A 20,040-nucleotide genomic window follows, 5' to 3' on the forward strand; every position below is an offset into this window, starting at 1 on the left:
TAGATGTGGTAGTTAGCTCTCTTGGTCTATGACAGTTGTTAGATGGGCTGTTAGCTCTCTGGATCTGTGGCAGTAGTTAGATGGGTAGTTAGCTCTCTGGATCTATGGCAGTTGATCGATGGTTAGTTAGCTCTCTGGATCTATGGCTGTTGTTAGATGGGCTGATAGCTCTCAGGATCTAAGGCAATAGTTAAAATGGAAGTTAGCTCTCTGGATCTATGACAGTTCTTAGATGGGCAGTTAGCTCTCTGGATCTATGAAAGTTGTTAGATGGGTAGCCGGCTCTCTGGATCTATGGCAGTAGTTAGATGGGTAGTTAGCTCTCTGGATCTATGGCAGTTGTTAAAAAAGGTGGTTAGCTCTCTGGATTTATGACAGTTCTTAGATGGGTAGGTAGCTCTCTGGGTCGATGACAGTTGTTATATGAGTAGTTAGCTCTCTGCTTCTGTGGTAGTTGTGAGATTGATAGTTAGCTCTCTAAATCTGTAACGTTGTCAAATGGGCAGTTAGCTTTCTGGACCTTTGGCCGTTGTTAGAATGGCAGTTAGTTCTCTGGATCTATGGCAGTGGTTAGATGGGTAGTTAGATCTCTGCATATATGTCAGTTGTTACATGGGTAGTAGGCTCCCTGGATCTATGGCAATTGTTAGATGGGTAGTTAGCTCTCTGGACCTATGGCAGTTGGTAGATGGGCAGTTAGCTCTCTGGATCTGTGGCAGTTCTTAGATGGGTAGTTAGCTCTTTGGATCTATGGCAGTTGTTAGATGGGTAGTTAGCTCTCTGATCTATGGCAGTTGTTAGATGGGTAGTTAGCTCTCTGGATCTATGGAAGTTGTGAAATGGGTAGTTGGCTCTCTGGATCTATAGGGAGGAAAGTGAGGACTGCAGATGCTGGATCAATAGCAGTTGTTAGATGGATTAGTCGGCTCCCTGGATCTAAGGCAGTCGTTAAAAGGGTAGTTAGCTCTCTGGGTCAATGGCAGTTGTTAGATGGGCAGTTAGCACTCTGTATCTGTGGCAGTAGTTAAAATGGCAGTTAGCTCTCTGGATCTATGCCAATTGTTAAATGGGTAGTTGGCTCTCTGGATCTATGGCAGTAGTTAAAAGGGTAGTTAGCTCCCTGGATCTATGGCCGATGGTAAATGGGCAGTCAGCTCTCTGGATGTATAACAGTAGTTAGATGGGTAGTTCGCTCCCTGGATCTATGGCAGTTGTTAGAATGGCAGTTAGCTCTCTCGATCTATGGCAGTAGTTAGATGGGTAGTTAGCTCTCTGGATCTATGGTAGTTGTTAAATGGGTAGTTGACTCTCTGGATTTATGGCAGTTGATCGATGGTTAGTTAGCTCTCTGGATCTCTGGCTATTGTTAGATGGGATGTTAGCTCTCTAGATCTAAGGCAGTAGTTAAAATGATAGTTAGCTCTCTGGATCTATGACGTTCTTAGATGGGCAGATAGCTCTCTGGATCTATGACCAGTAGTTAAATGGGTACTTAGCTCTCTTGATCTTTGGCTGTTGTTAGATGGGCAGTTAGCTCACTGGGTCTATGGCAGTAGTTAAAATGGTAGTTAGCTCTCTGGATCTATGTCAGTAGTTAAAAGGGTAGTTGGCTCTCTGGATCTATAGCAGTAGTTAAAAGGGTAGTTAGCTCTCTGGATATATGGTAGTTGTTAGATGGGTAGTTAGCTCCCTGGATTTATGTCAATAGATAAAATGGTAGTTAGTTCTCTAGATCTATGGCCATTGTTCGATGGGTAGTTAGCTCTCTAATCTATGTCAGTTGTTAGGTGGGTATTTAGCTCACTGGATCTATGGCAGTAGTTAGATTGACTGTTAGCTCTCTGGAGGAGAAAGTGAGGACTGCAGATGCTGGAGCACCAGAGTTGAAAAATGTGGTGCTGGAAAAACACAGCAGGCGAGGCAACATCCGAGGAGCAGGTGAATCGATGTTTTGAGCATAAGCCCTTCTTCCTGAAGAATGGCTTATGCTCGAAACGTCGATTCTCCTGCTCCTTGGTTGCTGGCCAGTTAGCTCTTTGGATCTATGACAGTTGTTAGATGGGTAGTTAGCTTTCTGGGTCTATGACAGTTATTAGATGGGTAGTTAGCTCACTGGACCTCTGGCCGTTGTTAGTTGGGTAGTTAGCTCCCTGGATCTATGGATGTTGTTAGATGGGTAGTTAGCTCTCTTGATCTATGGCAGTAGTTAAAAGGGTAGTCAGCTCTCTGGATCTATGGCAGTAGTTAGGTGGATAGTTAGCTCTCTCGATCTATGGCCATTGTTAGATGGGTATTTAGCTCTCTGGATCTATGACAGTAGTTAGATGGGCTGTTAGCTCTCTGGAGAAGAAAGTGAGGACTGCAGATGCTGGAGCACCAGAGTTAAAAAATGTGGTGCTGGAAAAACACAGCAGGCGAGGCAGCATCCGAGGAGCAGGTGAATTGACATTTCGAGCATAAGCCCTTCTTCCTGAAGAATGGCTTATGCTCAAAACATCGATTCCCCAGCTCCTCGGATGCTGCCCAGTTAGCTCTCCAGATCTATGACAGTTGTTGGATGGGCAGTTAGCTCCCTGGATCTATGGCAGTTGTTAGATTGGCAATTAGCTCTGTGGGTCTATGACAGTTGTTAGATGGGTAGTTAGCTCCCTGGATCTATGGCCGTTGTTCGATGGGTAGTTAGCTCTCTGGATCTATGGCCGTTGTTAGATGGGATGTTGCTCTCCGGCTATACAGCAGTTGCTCAGCTGATTGATGTCAGTTGCTCTCTCTTCGGTGGTAGGTGCTTTCTGTCCAATTTTTATAATGCCTTCGTTTTTTACACCCCCCAACATCATACCATCTCATTTACTGATGTTGTCAAAACAATAAATTCAAATTTGATTGGGTTTTAGCATCCTGGGCATAAGTTAAAGTACTTGATTAAATTCGAATTGTGTCAAAACAGCAACCAAATCTCAGGTATCCATTTAACATCCATTTGGTACATGTGTTTAATTTGGAACAGCTCGTCTCCCAGCCTTTCAATTCTGGCAGCTGAGACTGCACTTTAAGTTTCCTTCAAAATTCAGAAAACATTTTGTATTTTAAAGTGAACATATACGCATTTGACTTCAAAACAATATTGTGTTATCTTGTTGGCTACTTGCCTTTTGTTCTGGGATCTGGCTTGGTGCTTGAAACCAGACTTTCAGGACATGAATGCTCACTGGATAGTACCTGGGTTGGTACGCTGGATTGCATCTGTGAGAAATCTTGCTGGTTCAGTGCACTGACCATCATACTCATCTGAGTCTGCATCTAAAGTGTGTAATCAATTTTGGCTTGCCAGTCTAGCTTCATGCTGATTCCCATCTTCCAGCAAGGTAGAAACTAATTAATTGAAACTTACAAGATAATGCATGGCTTAGAAACGGTGGATGCTGGGAATTTGTTTCCGTCAGGTGGAGGACCCGTGGGCACAGCCTTAGAAATAGAGGGGGTCAGTTTAGAACGGAAATGAGGAGACATTTCTTCAGCCAGAGAGTGGTGGGCCTGTGGAATTCATTGCCACAGAGCATAGTGGAGGCCGGGACGTTAAATGTCTTCAAGGCAGAGGTTAATAAATGCTTGATCTCGCAAGGAATTAAGGGCTACGAGGAGAATGCGAGTGTTGGAAAAGGTCTGCTAACCCACGATAGGCCCACAAAAGCAGAATTGGCCAAACTGTACCAAAAACACCCAGAATTCCCAAGCAGGCTCACAAGCCAAATCAGAAAGCCTGCGCAGACAAGAGAATACATTTTAAGCTCATTAACAATGACAGAGCACCAACTATCTCAAAGCCCCAAGGGCAGTTTCGCAACCCAGCAATACGAAAGCCACATAAGGAGCAGGTCACCAGCAAGGGCATTTTTTTTTAGGTTACTTACAGTGTGGAAACAGGCCCTTTGGCCCAACAAGTCCACACTGACCTGCCACCTACCCAGACCCATTCCCCTTCACCCAACACTACGAGCAATTTAGCATGGCCAATTCACCTAACCCTCACATTTTTGGACTGTGGGAGGAAGCCAGAGCACCCAGAGGAAACCCACACAGACACAGGGAGAATGCGCAACCTCCACACAGTCAGTCACCTGAGGCAGGAATTGAACCCGGGTCTCTGGCACTGTGAGGCAGCAGTGCTAACCACCGTGCTACCGTGCCGCCCAGACATGCTCCAGGAACAGGACAATGGAAGCACCTCACCTTCAGAGGAGACATTAACACCTACCTGTGAAGAGGAATGGAACCATGATACTATCAGGATGTTGCATTGTGTGAAGGAACGTGACATTCATCTGATAAACTGTTTTCCAATGAGCATCCTTGCAACTAAATTACTCCATTTCCAGAAATATTGTAGTTTCCCATTTCTTAATCAGTGTCATTGTGCGCATTACTATAAAACTGGTCTCATCCTCAGCTCTGGGAAGAGAAATCTGATCAACCTGTAGAGACTGTCAGTTCTGTGCCAGCCTAGTCTGGTTCTCTTCCAGTGACATTGCTTGCAATACACTGTTTGACAATTTCATTTTGTGTTGTTTTGTGATCTCTAACCTATTGGGCAAATTTCTCCGACAGTTTGGCGTTAGTTGGCAGGGCCATTTTTTTCCTATCTCGACAGGGTAAGCAAACCTCAACATTTTAAATATAACCCGATTGGTACCTGGTGGCCAGCCCTGCCCAGTGGGTCAGACCAGAGAAAGGCTGGACGAGGGTGGCCACAATTCTGATCTGCGGTGGATTGGCTTCACCTACTGTAATTCGGAAATTGAGTAGTGGCTTCAGCCTGTGGAGGTAGCCGCTTGGCTCCTAAATTGTTAACTGACTTTTAAGCTGCCATATCTGGGCCTGTGGAGGTCGTCCGGTGGGAAAGTAAGTTAACTGGCAGCCGGTAATTCAGTACTGAACAGCATGGACTGGGCTTGTGGAAGTCATCACCTGTGTTAAATTAATTACCTGAAATGTTTGCAACAAACCTTAATTTGGCCCACGCCTGATCCGCCTTGAGTCAGAACTTCTGTCATGAACCTGTTCCAGCCAGGAGAAAGACGGCCGGTCAGAGAAAGGTACGGGAGAGACCGCTCATCAAATTCTCGCTCTGCTGCTGATAGATCCACAGCTTGAACGAAATTGACTTGAGCCCAGCTGTGTTATCCTGTCCTGTGGTTTCTCAGTGTTGGTTGTGGGTGTGTCTGCTTGTTCTGTATACTGAGTGCTTGCCTTATTAATTTCCCTTCTCCCACCTGGCTGTGTTTGTTCAGAACTTAAGTGTTTACTTACTTTGCAATGAGTGATTACACACTTGAGTAACTTTTATTGCCTAGCTTGTCAATCACTCACTGCCTGTGTTCGGTGAGCTCTGAAGAAGGGCTAATGCCCGAAACGTCGATTCTCCTGTTCCCTAGATGCTGCCTGACCTGCTGCGCTTTTCCAGCAACACATTTCCATCTCTGATCTCCAGCATCTGCAGACCTCATTTTCTCTTCGGTGAGCTCTCCCTCTCTCTCTCTGTTTTCCTCGAAATGCAGCACTTACAAATTGACCCATGACGTCCAGGATGCCATGGTAACACAGTCATCAACCCTCTGCCGGGAGATGCCAGTTGTGGGAGCTGGGCAACCCCAACCACGTGCTGAGGAAGGCCTGGGGCTGAAAATGAACAAGAGCACCCTGAAGAGACATGGTAAATACGTAGACTGCAGGAACAAGGAAGGAGATGCTCTTGTTACACCTGGGTCACCGGCAGACACCGTGCTAAAAGACACGGGGACAGCCGTTACGGTATCCCCTTCACAAGGGACCTTTACACCTGGTCCCATGGGAACTGGCCATATGGGGTATCCTTCAAAATTGATCAAATTGATTACTGGACCACGGCCATTACAAGATCCATGGCAATCCCTCATGGGAGACTATCTACATGTTGCAGTGTCTCGCAAAACTTCAGGACATTGCCAATCACCACCAGCCCCCTAAAGTTAAAGACCATAGCAATAAAACCCTGACTGCGGAGAGCCCTACCACCCTGGGCACAGCCCTGCCATCCTACGTCCCGCAATACCCTAAACTTCCCCCACCGGCCCCAGAGCCAGACCTGTTGCTAAATGAAGTGGCTGCTTTTGTTACCAGCAGCCCACAAGAAGCTCACAGCAGCCGCTGGGCAGCCTGAATCACTACCGGCTGCCCAGACAATAACCCCAGGCTCACACGCAGCAGGGCCACTCCCCTGAAAAACCAGGGCACTGAATGCCAACTTCCCCATATTATGATTGGATCTACTCCCCTTGATAAGCTGTGGGTCCACGAGGAGGTCCGGGCCATGTTGCAAGATGCCCCAGACCTGTTGAAAAGACCACTGGCATTTTATAATTGGCTGCTACAGAATTCCAACTGTCTGCCGCAAAGATGGGCAGACGCTGTTACAATTCGCCTATGGTACCCACTGGGCGACCATTCTCTCTTCCATTAACTTCCACAGCCAAACCTGGGACACTGCTGCAGATCGGGAGAGATGGCTGGACAGCACTGTGAAAGAGGTGATAAAAACTGGTGCAAGACAGCACACAGACTTTGGTGCTGTGACCTGGTGTCTGCAGAAAACAGATGAGCTGCTGCCAGACCTTATTGCCTGCTTTTGGAAGGTCTGGGACTCTTCAGCAGGCATTCCCTTAACAGAGAATGTGAAGCTGGCTGTACAGACTCTCGCCAATTGCATGCTCCCACCATATGCCCATGTATACAAACCACAGAACTTAACTTGGCAAACAACATCCTGGGGGGACACCTTAACCATACTTACTAGCCTGGATAGGAATGGACTGTTCACCACACCAAGACAGACGGGGCCATAGCTAGGAACATAGCCAGGCCGGTACAGAGACCTATAGGGTTCTTTAAAGGACCGTGTTGGAACTGTGGCAAACAAGGAGGCTTGGCTAAACGCTGCTGGTTATCACCCAAGTAGGGACGGCCAGGCCTCATCCATTTCCCCTCACTCCGCACAGGCACAGCAGCCACAGTCCCCCACCCCACATTGGCAGCCTCGCCAAGCTGCCGACACCATGGCTGATCCCATCCCCCGTGCCCCTGAAACTAACTAGGGCTGCCGTGAGAGGGAGGTTTTTGCAGGCGGTCTCGATACGCCTCTCCAACTCCCCATCAGAAAACCCGGTGATGGATGTGGAAGTGGAGGGGGAGCGGCTCACTTCCTTTCTGGTGGATTCCAGGGTCACCCACTCGTCTGCGCCTCCCTCTGTGGAACTTTCCCCAAGTTCCAAGACTGTCCGTACAGTAGGGGTTTCGGGAATGCCCCCATGACAGAGCCACTCTCCCAACCTGCGAACGTTAGTGTCGGACCCAGCTACTGTCCCTGACGCGGCCATCATTTCTGCGACCTGCCCAGTCGCCCTCCTGGGCCGACAGAACTTATGCAAACTAAATGCCAGCATTCACTGCTCCCTGGAGGGCCTCACACTGGAGATCCCGGACACCCACTATTCCATGTTGCGGGCGGCAATCACCTGCAGCATGGAACCCCATAACCAGACAAGCTCCTGCTAAGCCTGGTCCTGCCCCACCACCCCTACCCACGCTCCTCTCGACATCGCTGGAAGAGTCCGTTTCTCTTCCAGTGATATCGCTTGCAATAAACTGCTTGTCAATTTCATTTCGAGCTGTGTTTTGTGATCTCTAACCTATTGGGCAAATTTCTCCAACAGCAGGTAAGTGGCATTGAAATGTCCATCAGCCATGATTGAATGGCGGATTGGACTCAATGGGCCGAATGGTATTACTTCCACGTCTATGTCTTATGGTCTTATGGTCCATGGCTAATGGTGTGGCCCTTTTCTTCGTCTAGAAAATCTTCCCCAAAGGCTTTGCTTGGAGTAGAGTTCGTTACCAATTCCTTTCCACAATTTCTTTGTCAGAGAATTTACACTTGTTCCCTATTCAGTGCCACTTGACAACAAAGACATCAATAGATTCTAAAGATTTCTGGCTGTATTACATGAGTTGGAGTCTATTAAGATGGAAGCTGATTCATACTTTGAGCTTATCCTCTCCTGTATCTTTTTAATTGTTCTCAGGAAGGCAGAAACAAACTTGTTTATAGCAAGTCAGGTTTTCAGAGATCTCCTAGGGATCCCATAGTCCCTTATCTCTGAAGTAAAGCTGCTTTGGCTGATTAAATTGACTGACGTTGTCATTCTCCACCCAATCCATAATCAAGTGTTTGCCTTCCATTAATGTTGAGCGTCTGCAGATTTTTGCTTTATTGAAGGAGAATGCAGGGCCAATTTGTTTCTTCCAATGCAGTAGTTTCTGCTCTGTCTTTTTCTTTTCCTCCTTTTGCCTCACTTTTACTTGCCATAATTGTAGCTGCTGTAAGAGAGCTTGCTGTCTGTTGCTCTGCGCCACGGAGAGAAAAAGCAGGTTGTAGCAGGTTTCAGCCACCAGAGGGAGTTCACTCCAGATAAGGAGTGGCACCAAATTGTTGGAAAACAAAATGGTGGAACCAACCAACCAATCACTGCACAGATGCAACCTTCTTTAGGTTAGAAAATCTCTGAGTACTTAAAATGACACTTTTTTGAAAATTGGGGCTCTAACTAAACTAAAAGTATCCTTTGACTGACATTTGTAGCTTCAAGTGTGTAAAAATCCTACGAGATGAAAATGTTTTTTAAGTCCGTAACAGTATTTTAATTGTTGTTCCTTAACATATTTTATCTCAGGAAACAGGCCAACACTATTCTGTTTATTTTTGTGTTAAAGGTAGAGGTCTTCTAGATTGCCAGTCTAGAACTTTTAGGAGGAAAAGATAAATTTGCCTCTGCGCTATTTCATTTGGAAATCTGTATTCACGTTAACTTGCAATGAAAATGCTTTGTGAGAATGCTACTGAGGACACCATTTTCTACCTGGGAAAGCACTGCGATGTGGTGTCATTGATCTGAAGGTCATTTTGAAGCACGTAAGGCTGTTGTCTCGTTCCAGCTTCGAGCATTAGTGCAGAAAGCAAGGAAACCAGCTGGTCTTAGTGACTTGTACTAAGCGAATCTTTCTTTGACTCAAGTCAGATCTGTTAGTTTGTTTGCGATTAATCAGTTTCATAGAAAGATTATCGCATATTCCACTAAATTATTTGCTTTGTATTTAGCTGTAACCTGAAATTGGAATAAAGCTTTAAATTCCAAGCTAAAAAAACAAGTAAATGCTTTGAGACTCAAGTCTGTCGAATATTCAGTGAGGATTATTCTATAAGCAGTTGCTGGTGCTCATTTCCATGCTACCACCATGCCTGCAGAGTGGCATAATTGCTGATCATCTTCAAATAATTCAGAGAAAGTTCACTGGGTGAAAGACTTGGGTAGACATTGAGTAGTTTCGGCCTATACTGTGTGGGGTTGATAAGAATGAACAGAGATCTAATTGTGGCTTATGAGATGCTAAAGGAGATTGACAAGGAGGTAAAGAGACAATGTGGAGCAATCTAACATGAGAGGTCACAGCTTTACTGTAAGGGTGGCAGACTTAAAACGGAGATAAGGAGGAATGACTTCTCCCAAAGGGTTGGGAATCTGTGGAAATCACTCACCCCAAGGTTGGTGGATGCCGTGACATCGGGTAAAGTTCAGGAGGAGATTTTCAATTCAGCTATGGGTTAAAGGATTGTGGGGACATGGACAGGAAAATGGAGTTCAGGCCGAGATGAGATCAGCCAGAATGGTATTAAAGGACTGAGCAGCCTCTAAGGGTTGAATAGCCTACTCCTCCTGTCTCAGTTCAAATGTTGTTGTCTTCACCTTTCATAAAATGATACTTACGTTCCCTCCCGTAACACAAATATGAGACATTTGTCACGTGGACGGAAGAATTCATGGAACTTTAATTTCCACATGTCCATTACAATCACTGGTATTTGTGTGTCTGAGCTCTATCTAAGCATTCTATGTGTAGTAGCACTCTTCCCTCAGTGCATTGTACTGGAAGAGGACAGAGCAGAGTAAAATAGTTCTTTTGGCTTTGAAGTTAGAGTGTTATGACAAATTAAGGGAGCTCTTCTCCAAGATTTGGCGATGGCAAATTCAGCGCTCTATTTAAAACCATCCAGCCCCTAGTACTCACTCAATCTGAGCTACCCTTACATGTGGGGATGTTAAGCACTTACCTGAAAATTGCAGCTGGTATCACGACAGTGCTCCTCTTATTGGTCTCTCCAAGGCTCCGTCAGCCAAGAGATTTCTCCAAAACACACGTTCAGACGTTTGGTCTCAAGGATCACTGCAGGTAAGGGTGTGGTCCAATGTGGTCTCCATCATGACCCTTTTCTAAGAAGATTTGGACCAATCCAGTTTGATGCAGGTTCAAAACCTTTTTCTCGTTTATTCATTCTTGGAACGTAGACATCACTGACTGGGTCAGCACTTGTTACCCATCTTGAATTGCCCTTGAACTGGAGCACATGAGAATCATCAATATTGCTGTGCGTTTGGAGTCACATGTAGACCAGACTGAGAAAGGAACTGGAGATTTCCTTTCCTAAAGGAGTTTGTGAACGACATCAGTATTTATTGACATTGGTTCCAAACCATCAAACCAAAAAGATGTCCTTGCCTATTACACAAATGTGGTATCTGAGTTTCGGTGCTGGTGTGATGCCAGTTATGTAAGCTGGTGGACCACCTTAAACATTTCACTGCATTGACCATTCACAGGAGGCAGCATTGTGCTCAACCAAACCATGCTTTCAAACAGGAGAAAGTGAGGACTGCAGATGCTGGAGATCAGAGCTGAAAAATGTGTTGCTGGAAAAGCGCAGCAGGTCAGACAGCATCCCAGGAGCAGGAGAATCGACATTTCGGGCATAAGTCCTTCTTCAGATGCTTTCAAACATCTGAGCCTGAGGAGTCCATCAGTGACTGTTAATCTGTTATTGGAAGTCATTTATTAAAAAACTTGAACTGTGCTAAGAATTAGTTTGGAAACCAAATTAAAGTTGCCAGTCAAACTCACAGTGTGATGAGTTTCTCTGTGCTGGATGCTGTAAATGTTAATACACCGTCCTCTGGTTTATGTAAGGAATTTGTACATATATTGCACTTTCTTCATGAAATAAAACAGGAGTAACGAAGACCGCCAATCCCAGCTGCATTCCTCTGGGAATACTGTGATCAAGCCGAGTCCAGGGCAAGAACTTCTTCTGAATGACTGCATGTTCCAACAACACTCAAGGAGCTTGACACCATCCAGGACAAAACAGCACCACATCCACAAACACCCACTCCCTCCACCACCGACACTAAGTATGAGCAAACTATCATGCGATCTGCAAGAATTCACCAAGGTTCCTCAGTCAGTTCCTGCAAAACCCACAAACACTGCCGTCTCGAAAAACAAGGGCAGCTGATTACATGGGAAAACCACTCACTGCAAGTTCCTGTCTGTGATTAGTAACTCACTTCCTGTCTCTCAAAACCTGTCCATCATCTACAAGGCACGAGTCAGAAATGTGATGGATTACTTACCTGGATGAATGCAGCTCTAACAACACTCAGGAAGCTCAACACCATCCAGGACAAAGCAGCCACACCCACAAATATCCGCTCTCTCCAAGACCTGTTGCTGAACAAAGAGATCTTGGAGTGCAGGTTCATAGCTCCTTGAAAGTGGAGTCACAGATAGATAGGATATTGAAGAAGGCATTTGGTATGCTTTCCTTTATTGGTCAGAGTATTGAGTATAGGAGTTAGGAGGTCATGTTGAGGCTGTACAGGATATTAGTTAGGCCACTGTTGGAATATTGTACGCAATTCTGATCTCCTTCCTATTGGAAAGATGTTGTGAAACGTGAAAGGATTCAGAAAGGATTTACAAGGATGTTGCCAGGGTACGAGAATCTGAGCTATCAGGAGAAGTTAAATAGGTTGGGGCTGTTTTCTCTGGAGCATCGGAGGCTGAGGATTGACCTTAAAGAGGTTTATAAAATCATGAGGGGCATGGATAGGATAAATAGACAAAGTATTTTCCTTGGGTGAGGGAGTCCAGAACTAGAGGGCATAGGTTTAGGGTGAAAGTTGTAAAAATATAAAAGGAACCTAAGGGGCAACTTTTTCACGCAGAAAGTGGTACGTGTATGGAATGAGCTGCCAGAGGAAGTGGTGGAGGCTGGTACAATTGCAACATTTAAAAGGCATTTGGATGGGTATATGAATAGGAAGGGTTTGGAGGGATATGGGCTGAGTGCTGGCAGACGGCACTAATTTGGGTTGGGATATCTGGTCAGCATGGACAAGTTGGATCGAAGGGTCTGTTTCTGTGCTGTACATCTCTATGACTCTATGACCTGCAGCACAATGCATCATTCACGATTTGTACTGCAGAAGCTCACCGAGGGTCCTTAGACAACACCTTCTGACTCCACATCCTCAACCATCTCGAAGGACAAGGGCAGCAGATACATGGGAACACCACCAACTGCAACTTCCCCTTGAAGCTACTCTCCCTGTTGACATGGAAGCATGTTGCTGTTCCATTTGTGTTGCTGGGTCACAACCCTGGATTCCCCTCCCTTACGCCATTGTGGGGCTACTTACAGCAAATAGACTGCAGTGACTCACAAGGTCAACTCTCCATGACTTTCTCAACGGGCAATTAGGGATAGGCAATTAGGCTGGAGCTGTAGGTTTCCAACACATGAATTCTGCAAATGGACAGTTGACTGTGCTTGGCTGTGATGTCCTAACCTAACCAATCAGCTGAATAAATCGTTTGTTTCTTGAGTCCTCATGAAATGTTTCAAATCCTTGTCTCATTGAGCAACATTTATGTTAAGGGGTTGCAACTGGATTAGTTTTAAGTTCAAGATTTTCAGATAGTCTTTGAATTTGAACTTCACCATTTCCCATGGATTCTCACCGAAGTTCCAGCCTACTTCCCTACCTGATCAAGATCCATCTGTAATTTCGCTATCAAAACTTCCTCCTAATTTTGTATCATCCACAAACTTATAATCATGCCTTGTACATTCACATCCAGATCATTGCTGTAAATAACAAAAAACAAACTGACCCCTGCTCTCGTTGCTCTTGTAGAGAGGGGATCAAGAAGCAATGGACTTTCTACTGTGCCTGCAGCACAGAAAGAGGCCCTTCAGCCCATCGAATCTGCATTGGTCATAAACGATCGGCTAACTGTTCTAATCCCAACTTTCAACACTTGGCCCTTGCATTGACATTGCAACTAAATGTGTTTCCAACATAATCAGGGCTCCTGCCTCTACCCTCTTGCGGACAGTGAGCTCCAGATTCCCCCCCTATCTTGGCTGAAAATCTTTCCTCACATCCTCTCTAATTCTCCTGCACCTCACCTTAAATCTACATCCTGTTGCACCCCCCCGCCCCCCGCCTCCCCGATCATTGAGCTCTCCACCCGGGGATTTGGTTCATTCTTGACTAAACTATGCATGCCCCTTGTAATTTGATAAATCTCAATCAGACCCCTCTCAATCACCACTGCTCTAAGGAAAACAACCCCAGTGCATCCAATCTCTCTTCATTAGAGGAACTCTCCAGCCCAGGTAACATCGTGGTAAATCTCCTCTGCACCGTCTTCAGTGCTATGTCATTGGTGTGGATTCCCTGCACTGTACTAAATTCTGTGACCAGAGAAAGTTCTTCTGTGTCATGAAAGGGTTTTGCTTGGGCTTTGAATAAGATGCATTTGATGTTAGTACAGACGGCAACCAAGATTAGAAAAGGAATCACAGAATGGATTAGAATACTCAGGTGTTTGTTTTTTGACCAGTGCAGACTTGATAGACTGAAGGGTCTTTCTCTGTGCTCTCTGCTTCCATGCCGCTGCAACAATTGATTTTCCAGTGACAATGTCAACATCAGTGCTTGATAAACAGACCCTATTGTTGCAAAATATATTTGTTTGCAAACTCTGTGTCACAGAGAGAATGTGCCACATCTCACCTAACAAATTAGCTCTCAACTGACTCTTGTACTTTATTCAGGTTACTTAACACAGAGCCGACACGGAGTTCTGAACATTCTCTTCAGTTCCTCTCTGAATTTGGCCTGAGTTACAACATAAATGCAAGTGTTTACACAGCAACTGGACAATTGGAACAGGTAACCCATCTGCTGTAGGATGTAGGCAGGGGCATTTGCATCAGTGTAATAATATGTCTTTGCGATTCGGTAGTAAAGGAAATTAATGACATAGGGCATCCACAGAGCGATGAAGCTGCCCGATATGGCAAAGAGTAAAATCATGGACTTCCTTCGGTTCTCTGTTTCTGGATCCACCTGATCCCCTCCTTGCTTGGACAACAATCCTTTCCGTACTCTGTTGGCCTGTAAAATGTGTCTGACTGTCAGAGCGTTGAAAAGCAGAATAAAGAAAAAAGGTAAGAACGGGTTTAAGATCCGATGGAGCCAATCGTATGTAATCCACCAAGATGATCTGTAGAATATGGGTGTGGACTGGCACTGCCACGGTATATCGTCAATGATGTAGACAGGTTCAAAACTGAAAAACCAGGGGATGTTCTTCAGAAAAAACAGAGGAGTCACCACCGCAATTACCACAGCTGCCGTCCTCGGGACACAATATCTTACTTTCAGTTTCTGACAACAAATTGCTACGAAACGATCGAGAGTGAAAGCCACTGTTAACCAGACAGAAGTGTCCCTCACCGCACAGATCAGGACAATGAGAGTGCTACACCCTGGCGTCGTTTTCAGGATATTGTTTGGGATATAAAAGGAAACAGAGCGATTCAGTATCACTTCAGTAATCGCCACCAACAGATCTGCCACTGCCATGGCCACCAAGTACAAAGTGATGCATTTGGAGAGACCGCACCTTCCCTGAGATAGAATCCAGATCGTCACCAAGTTCACTGTAAGAAGCAAAGGAAAGACTGTTATCAAAATGGCAATTTCAGTATCATCTATAGCATCTTTCACTTTTAGTGGATTCAATTTCTCTTCCATCCCTGAGTTTGTATGATTCACCTCAAGCCAGCAAATCAGACAAAGCCAACTCTATCCACAGAGGAACTTTCCTGAAGGGGTTACACATGACTATTTTCAAAACTTATGGATGGTCACAAGAAGTCATAAATCTAGTGTTGTGGAAACTGGGTGAGAAAATGGGTTTCTTGTTGCTCACTCATTCCCATCAGCAGACATTTTTGCGCAGGGTTGTAGAATGAGCACTGGAAGATCCCAGCAGCAAGTTGGAGGGTCCTTGTTTAAATGAGGAGAAATGTCATGACACTAAATCGGACAGATCCTCCAATTGCTTCAAGCTGCATTCAGCTTGGCAGAATTGAGAGTTATCTAATAATCTCTCATGTTGCGTTACACAGACAGGAGTAGATAAATTCAATAATAAAAAGTGATTCCTAGAATCCCGACATAGTGGAAACAGACCATTTTGCCCACCAGGACCACATCAACCCTCTGAAGAGCAACATACCCAGCCTATTCCTGTAACCTTGCATTACCGATGGTCAATCCACCTAGCCTGCATGCGATGGGGCAATTTACTGTGGCTAATCCATCTGGCCTGCACAGCTTTGGAGCATAGGAGGAGATCCATGCAGGCATGGAGAGAATGTGCAAGCTCCGTACAGACTGTCAACTGAGGATGGAATCGCACCCAGGTCCCTGGTGCTGTGAGGCAGCAGTGCTAACCATTGAGCCACCATGCTGCCCATATTGTCACTGAAACATGACCAAGCAGCTACTGTACTGCCATAAGGTGTAACTTCGTATTGTTGCAAGTATCCAAGTTTTTATCTTGTCATCAAGTCCATTGGCAAGAATACCAATTCAAGGGGAACACTAACATTTATACTGCATGTTCTTACGAAGTGTACATGGCGGCTTTGTCCTAAAATGGTATTCTTGCAAATGGTCCTGACAAGTGCAATGTGAAAGGCTTCAATAAACCATGACATTTTTCATCAAAAAATATAATCATTATCAAATAATATCAAGCGAGCTGCAAAATAAATGCAGAAACTCTGCCCTGCTGGAAAGCTGAAGCTCGGAATAGAAATCCCAGAGAAACTCAGTGGGACTTGGAAGAAGAGTCATCCTGGACTCAAAACAATAACTCTGTCTCAAACTATTTCCAACCCAGACTTACCAGGAACCCCAACAGCTGCGAGGAGTGGGTAATAAAAAGCGTAGATGTAGTCAACAAAATATTCATACATGCTCACAAAACATCACAGTGTCAGGCTGTGCCGAGCTCAGTGCACTCACCAAGACAACTTTAGATTCAAGATCGGACATATATTACAGCAGGAACTCCCTCGACGGGCAATTAAGCTGCTTGTGTCATACTTGCGGTAACTATAGAAACAGATTAGCAGAAAATCTCAACGGACAAGACTTGAAGTCAGCAAAAGCACCAATGTTTCCACATGAAGGAGATAATGAACTTAGAATTACAGCTGTGCTTTTGGTGTTCCTTCATGTGTTTAAGCTGCAAACCAAACCAGCCACACTCAGTGATCAAACTCCATTTTAATTATTGTCTTTAAAAAATAAACCTGCTTTTTGGACATGTTCTGCTCCATTGCAATTGGGTCTTGAACCCGAACCTTCCAATGCATGACCACTGCCTTGAATCCCTTCTCTGGCAAAGTGGCTTGTAGCTAGAAAGATCAGCTCATCACCAGAAGCTTCATCCTTTATGTTGGAGGGAATGGAGAGAACTGGCTGAGTGTACAGTACCTTAAGAGAAATCTTCCAAAAGGTGACTATGTTCATTCTTTACAGAGGCTGCTCCATATTTGCAGCATTCTCTCCTGTTCACCAGTATTTTCACTCAGTGACAAATAGCTGAAGGGTCAGAGTATTGAGTACAGAAGTTGGGAGGTCATGTTGCGGCTGTACAGGACATTGGTTAGGCCACTGGTTACCGAGATAGGGAGGGCTTTAGGGACTGGAGGAGGTTACAGAGATAGGCCATTGTTGGAATATTGCATGCAATTCTGGTCTCCTTCCTATCAGAAAGATGTTGTGAAACTTGAAAGGATTCAGAAAAGACTTACAAGGATGTTGCCAGGGTTGGAGGATTTGAGTTACAGGGAGAGGCTGAACAGGCTGGGGCTGTTCTCCTGGAGTATCGGAGGCTGAGGAGTGACCTTATAGAGATTTACAAAATTATGAGGGGCATGGAAAGATATAAAAGAGACCTAAGGGGCAACTTTTTCATGCAGGGGGTGGTACGTGTATGGAATGAGCTGCCAGGGGAAGTGGTGGAGGCTGGTACAATTGCGATATTTAAGAGCTATTTGGATGGGAAATGAATAGAAAGGGTTTGGAGGGATACGGGCCGGGTACTGGCAGGTGGGACTAGATTGGATTAGGATACCTAGTCGGCATGGACAGGTTGGACCGAAGGGTCTGTTTCTATGCTGTACATCTCTATGACTCTATGGTCTGCAGCACTATGCACCATTCACAAGTTGCTTTGCAGAAACTCACTGAGGGTCCTTAGACAGCAACTTCTAACTCCACATCCTTTCACTGTAAACCTCCCTATCTCGACAACAATCTCCCAAATCTCCCAATCACTGTCAGCAACTCCAACTTTACGCCCATTCCTATACCCCCTCCAGTCCCCTCCCCATCTCTGTAACCCTCTCCAGCATCTACACCCCCTCCCTATCTCTGTAAGCCCCTCCAGTACCTACACCCCCTCCCTATCACTGTAACCTCCTACAGCCCCCACAACCCCAACCTATCTCTGTCACCTCCTTCAGCCCCTACACCCTGTCTCTTTCTCTGTCCCCTCCTACAGCCCCAACACTCCTTCCCTATCTCTGTAACGTTCCAAACTCCCTACATTCCTCCCTATCTCTGTAAACTCCTACAGCACCTACATCCCTTCCTTATCTCTGTCATGCCCTCCAGCACATACACGTCCTCATTTCTGTCACCTCCTTGAGTCCCTACGCTGCCTCCCTATCTCTGTAATCTCCTCCAGCCCCTATACCCCTCCCTATTTCTGTCACCCCCTCCAGCCCCTACACCCCTCACTATCTCTGTAACCCCCTCCAGCTCCTACACACCTCCATATTGCTGTAATCTCCTCCTGCCCCCATACCCCCTGCCTATTTCTGTCACCTCCTCCAAGCCCTACACCCCCTCCCTATCTCTGTCGCCTCCTCCAGAACCTACACACCCTCCCTCTCACTGTAGGAGAAAGAGAGGTCTGCAGATGCTGGAGATCAGAGCTGAAAATGTGTTGCTGGAAAAGCGCAGCAGGTCAGGCAGCATCCAGGGAACAGGAGAATCGACGTTTCGGGCATAAGTCCTTCTTCAGGAAGAAGCCCTGAAGAAGGCCTTATGCCCGAAACGTCGATTCTCCTGTTCCCTGGATGCTGCCTGACCTGCTGCGCTTTTCCAGCAACACATTTTCAGCTCCCTCTCACTGTAGCCTCCTCCAGCCCCTACACCCCTCACTATCTCTGTAACCCCCTCCAGCCACTACACCCCTCCCTATTGCTGTAATCTCATCCAGCCCATACACCCGCTCCCTATCTCTGTCACCTCCTCCAGCCCCTACATCCCTCCCTATCTCTGTCACCTCCTTCAGCCCCTACACCCCCTCCCTATCACTGTAACCTCCTACAGCCCCTACATCCCTCCCTATCTCTGTTACTTCCAACAGCCCCTACATCCCTCCCTATCTCTGTTACCTCCAACAGCCCCTACATCCCTCCCTATCTCTGTCCCCTCATCCAGCCCCCACACCCCCTTCTTATTTCTGTCACCTCTTCCAGCGCCTACACCCCTACCTAACTCTGTCACCTCCTCCAGCCACTACACCCCCTCCCTATCTCTGTCACCTCCTCCAGCCCCTACACTCCATCCCTATCTCTGTCACTTCCTCCAGCCCCTACACACCCTCCCTCTCACTGTAACCTCCTACAGCCCCCACACCTCCACATTATCTCTGTCACCTCCTCCAGCCACTAAACCCCCTCCATATCTCTGTAACCTCCTACAGCACCTACACCCACTCCCTATCTCTGTAACCTCCCACAGCACCTACACCCCCTCCCTATCACTGTAACCTCCTACAGCCTCCACACCCCTGACCTATCTCTGTCACCTCCTTCAGCCCCTCCACCCCCTCCCTATCTCTGTAACCTCCCACAGCACCTACACCCCCTCCCTATCTCTGTCCCCTCCTCCATCCCCAAAAACCCCCTCCCTATCTCTATCACCTCCTCCAGCCACTACACCCCCTCCCTATCTCTCTCAACTCCTCCAGCCCCTAAACACCCTCCCTATCTCTGTCACCTCCTCAAGCCCATATATCCCCTCCCTATCTCTGTAACCACCTCCAGCCCCGACACTCCTTCCCTATCTCTGTAATCACCTCCAGCACCTACACTCCTTCCCTATCTCTGTAACCCCCTCCAGCCCCTACACCCCTCCCTATCTCTGTTACCTCATCCAGCCCGACAACTGTCCCTATCTCTGCAATCCCCTCTAGCCCCGACACCCGTCCCTATCTCTGTTACCTGCTCCAGCCCCTACATCCTTCCCTATCTCTGTCCCCACCTCCAGCCCCCACACCTCTCACTATCTCTGTAACCCCCTCCAGCCTCTACACCCCTCCCTATCTCTGTCATCTCCCAAAGCCCCTACACCCTTTCCCTAATCTTTGTTACCTCCAACAGCCCCTACATCCCTCCCTATATCTGTTACCTCCAACAGCCCATACATCCCTCCCTATCTCTGTCACCTCTTCCAGCCTCTAACTCCCTCCCTATCTCTGTCCCCTCATCCAGCCCCCACACCCCCTTCTTATTTCTGCCACCTCTTCCAGCGCCTACACCCCTACCTAACTCTGTCACCTCCTCCAGCCACTACATCCCCTCCCTATCTCTGTCACCTCCTCCAGCACCTACATCCCTTCCCTATCTCTGTCACCCCCTCCAGCCCCTACACCACCTCACTATTTCTGTCA

The 20,040-nt window shown here is 46.5% G+C and overlaps 1 protein-coding gene across 1 annotated transcript; it reads right to left on the reverse strand.

The window, feature by feature from the left end:
- Positions 1-14,048: 14,048 nt before the first annotated feature.
- LOC148136947 (putative G protein-coupled receptor 139) lies at positions 14,049-16,264 on the reverse strand. Its single transcript, XM_087982751.1, has 2 exons — positions 16,195-16,264; positions 14,049-14,938 (listed from the first exon to the last, which is right to left on the reverse strand). The coding sequence occupies exons 1-2, from the start codon at positions 16,262-16,264 to the stop codon at positions 14,049-14,051; spliced, it is 960 nt and encodes a 319-aa protein (XP_087838877.1).
- Between the last annotated feature and the right edge of the window lie 3,776 nt (positions 16,265-20,040).

Source organism: Chiloscyllium plagiosum, unplaced genomic scaffold (genome assembly GCF_037043375.1).
Source record: "Chiloscyllium plagiosum isolate Xiang-an unplaced genomic scaffold, Cpla_swu_hap1 HiC_scaffold_44, whole genome shotgun sequence".
NCBI lineage: Eukaryota > Metazoa > Chordata > Chondrichthyes > Orectolobiformes > Hemiscylliidae > Chiloscyllium > Chiloscyllium plagiosum.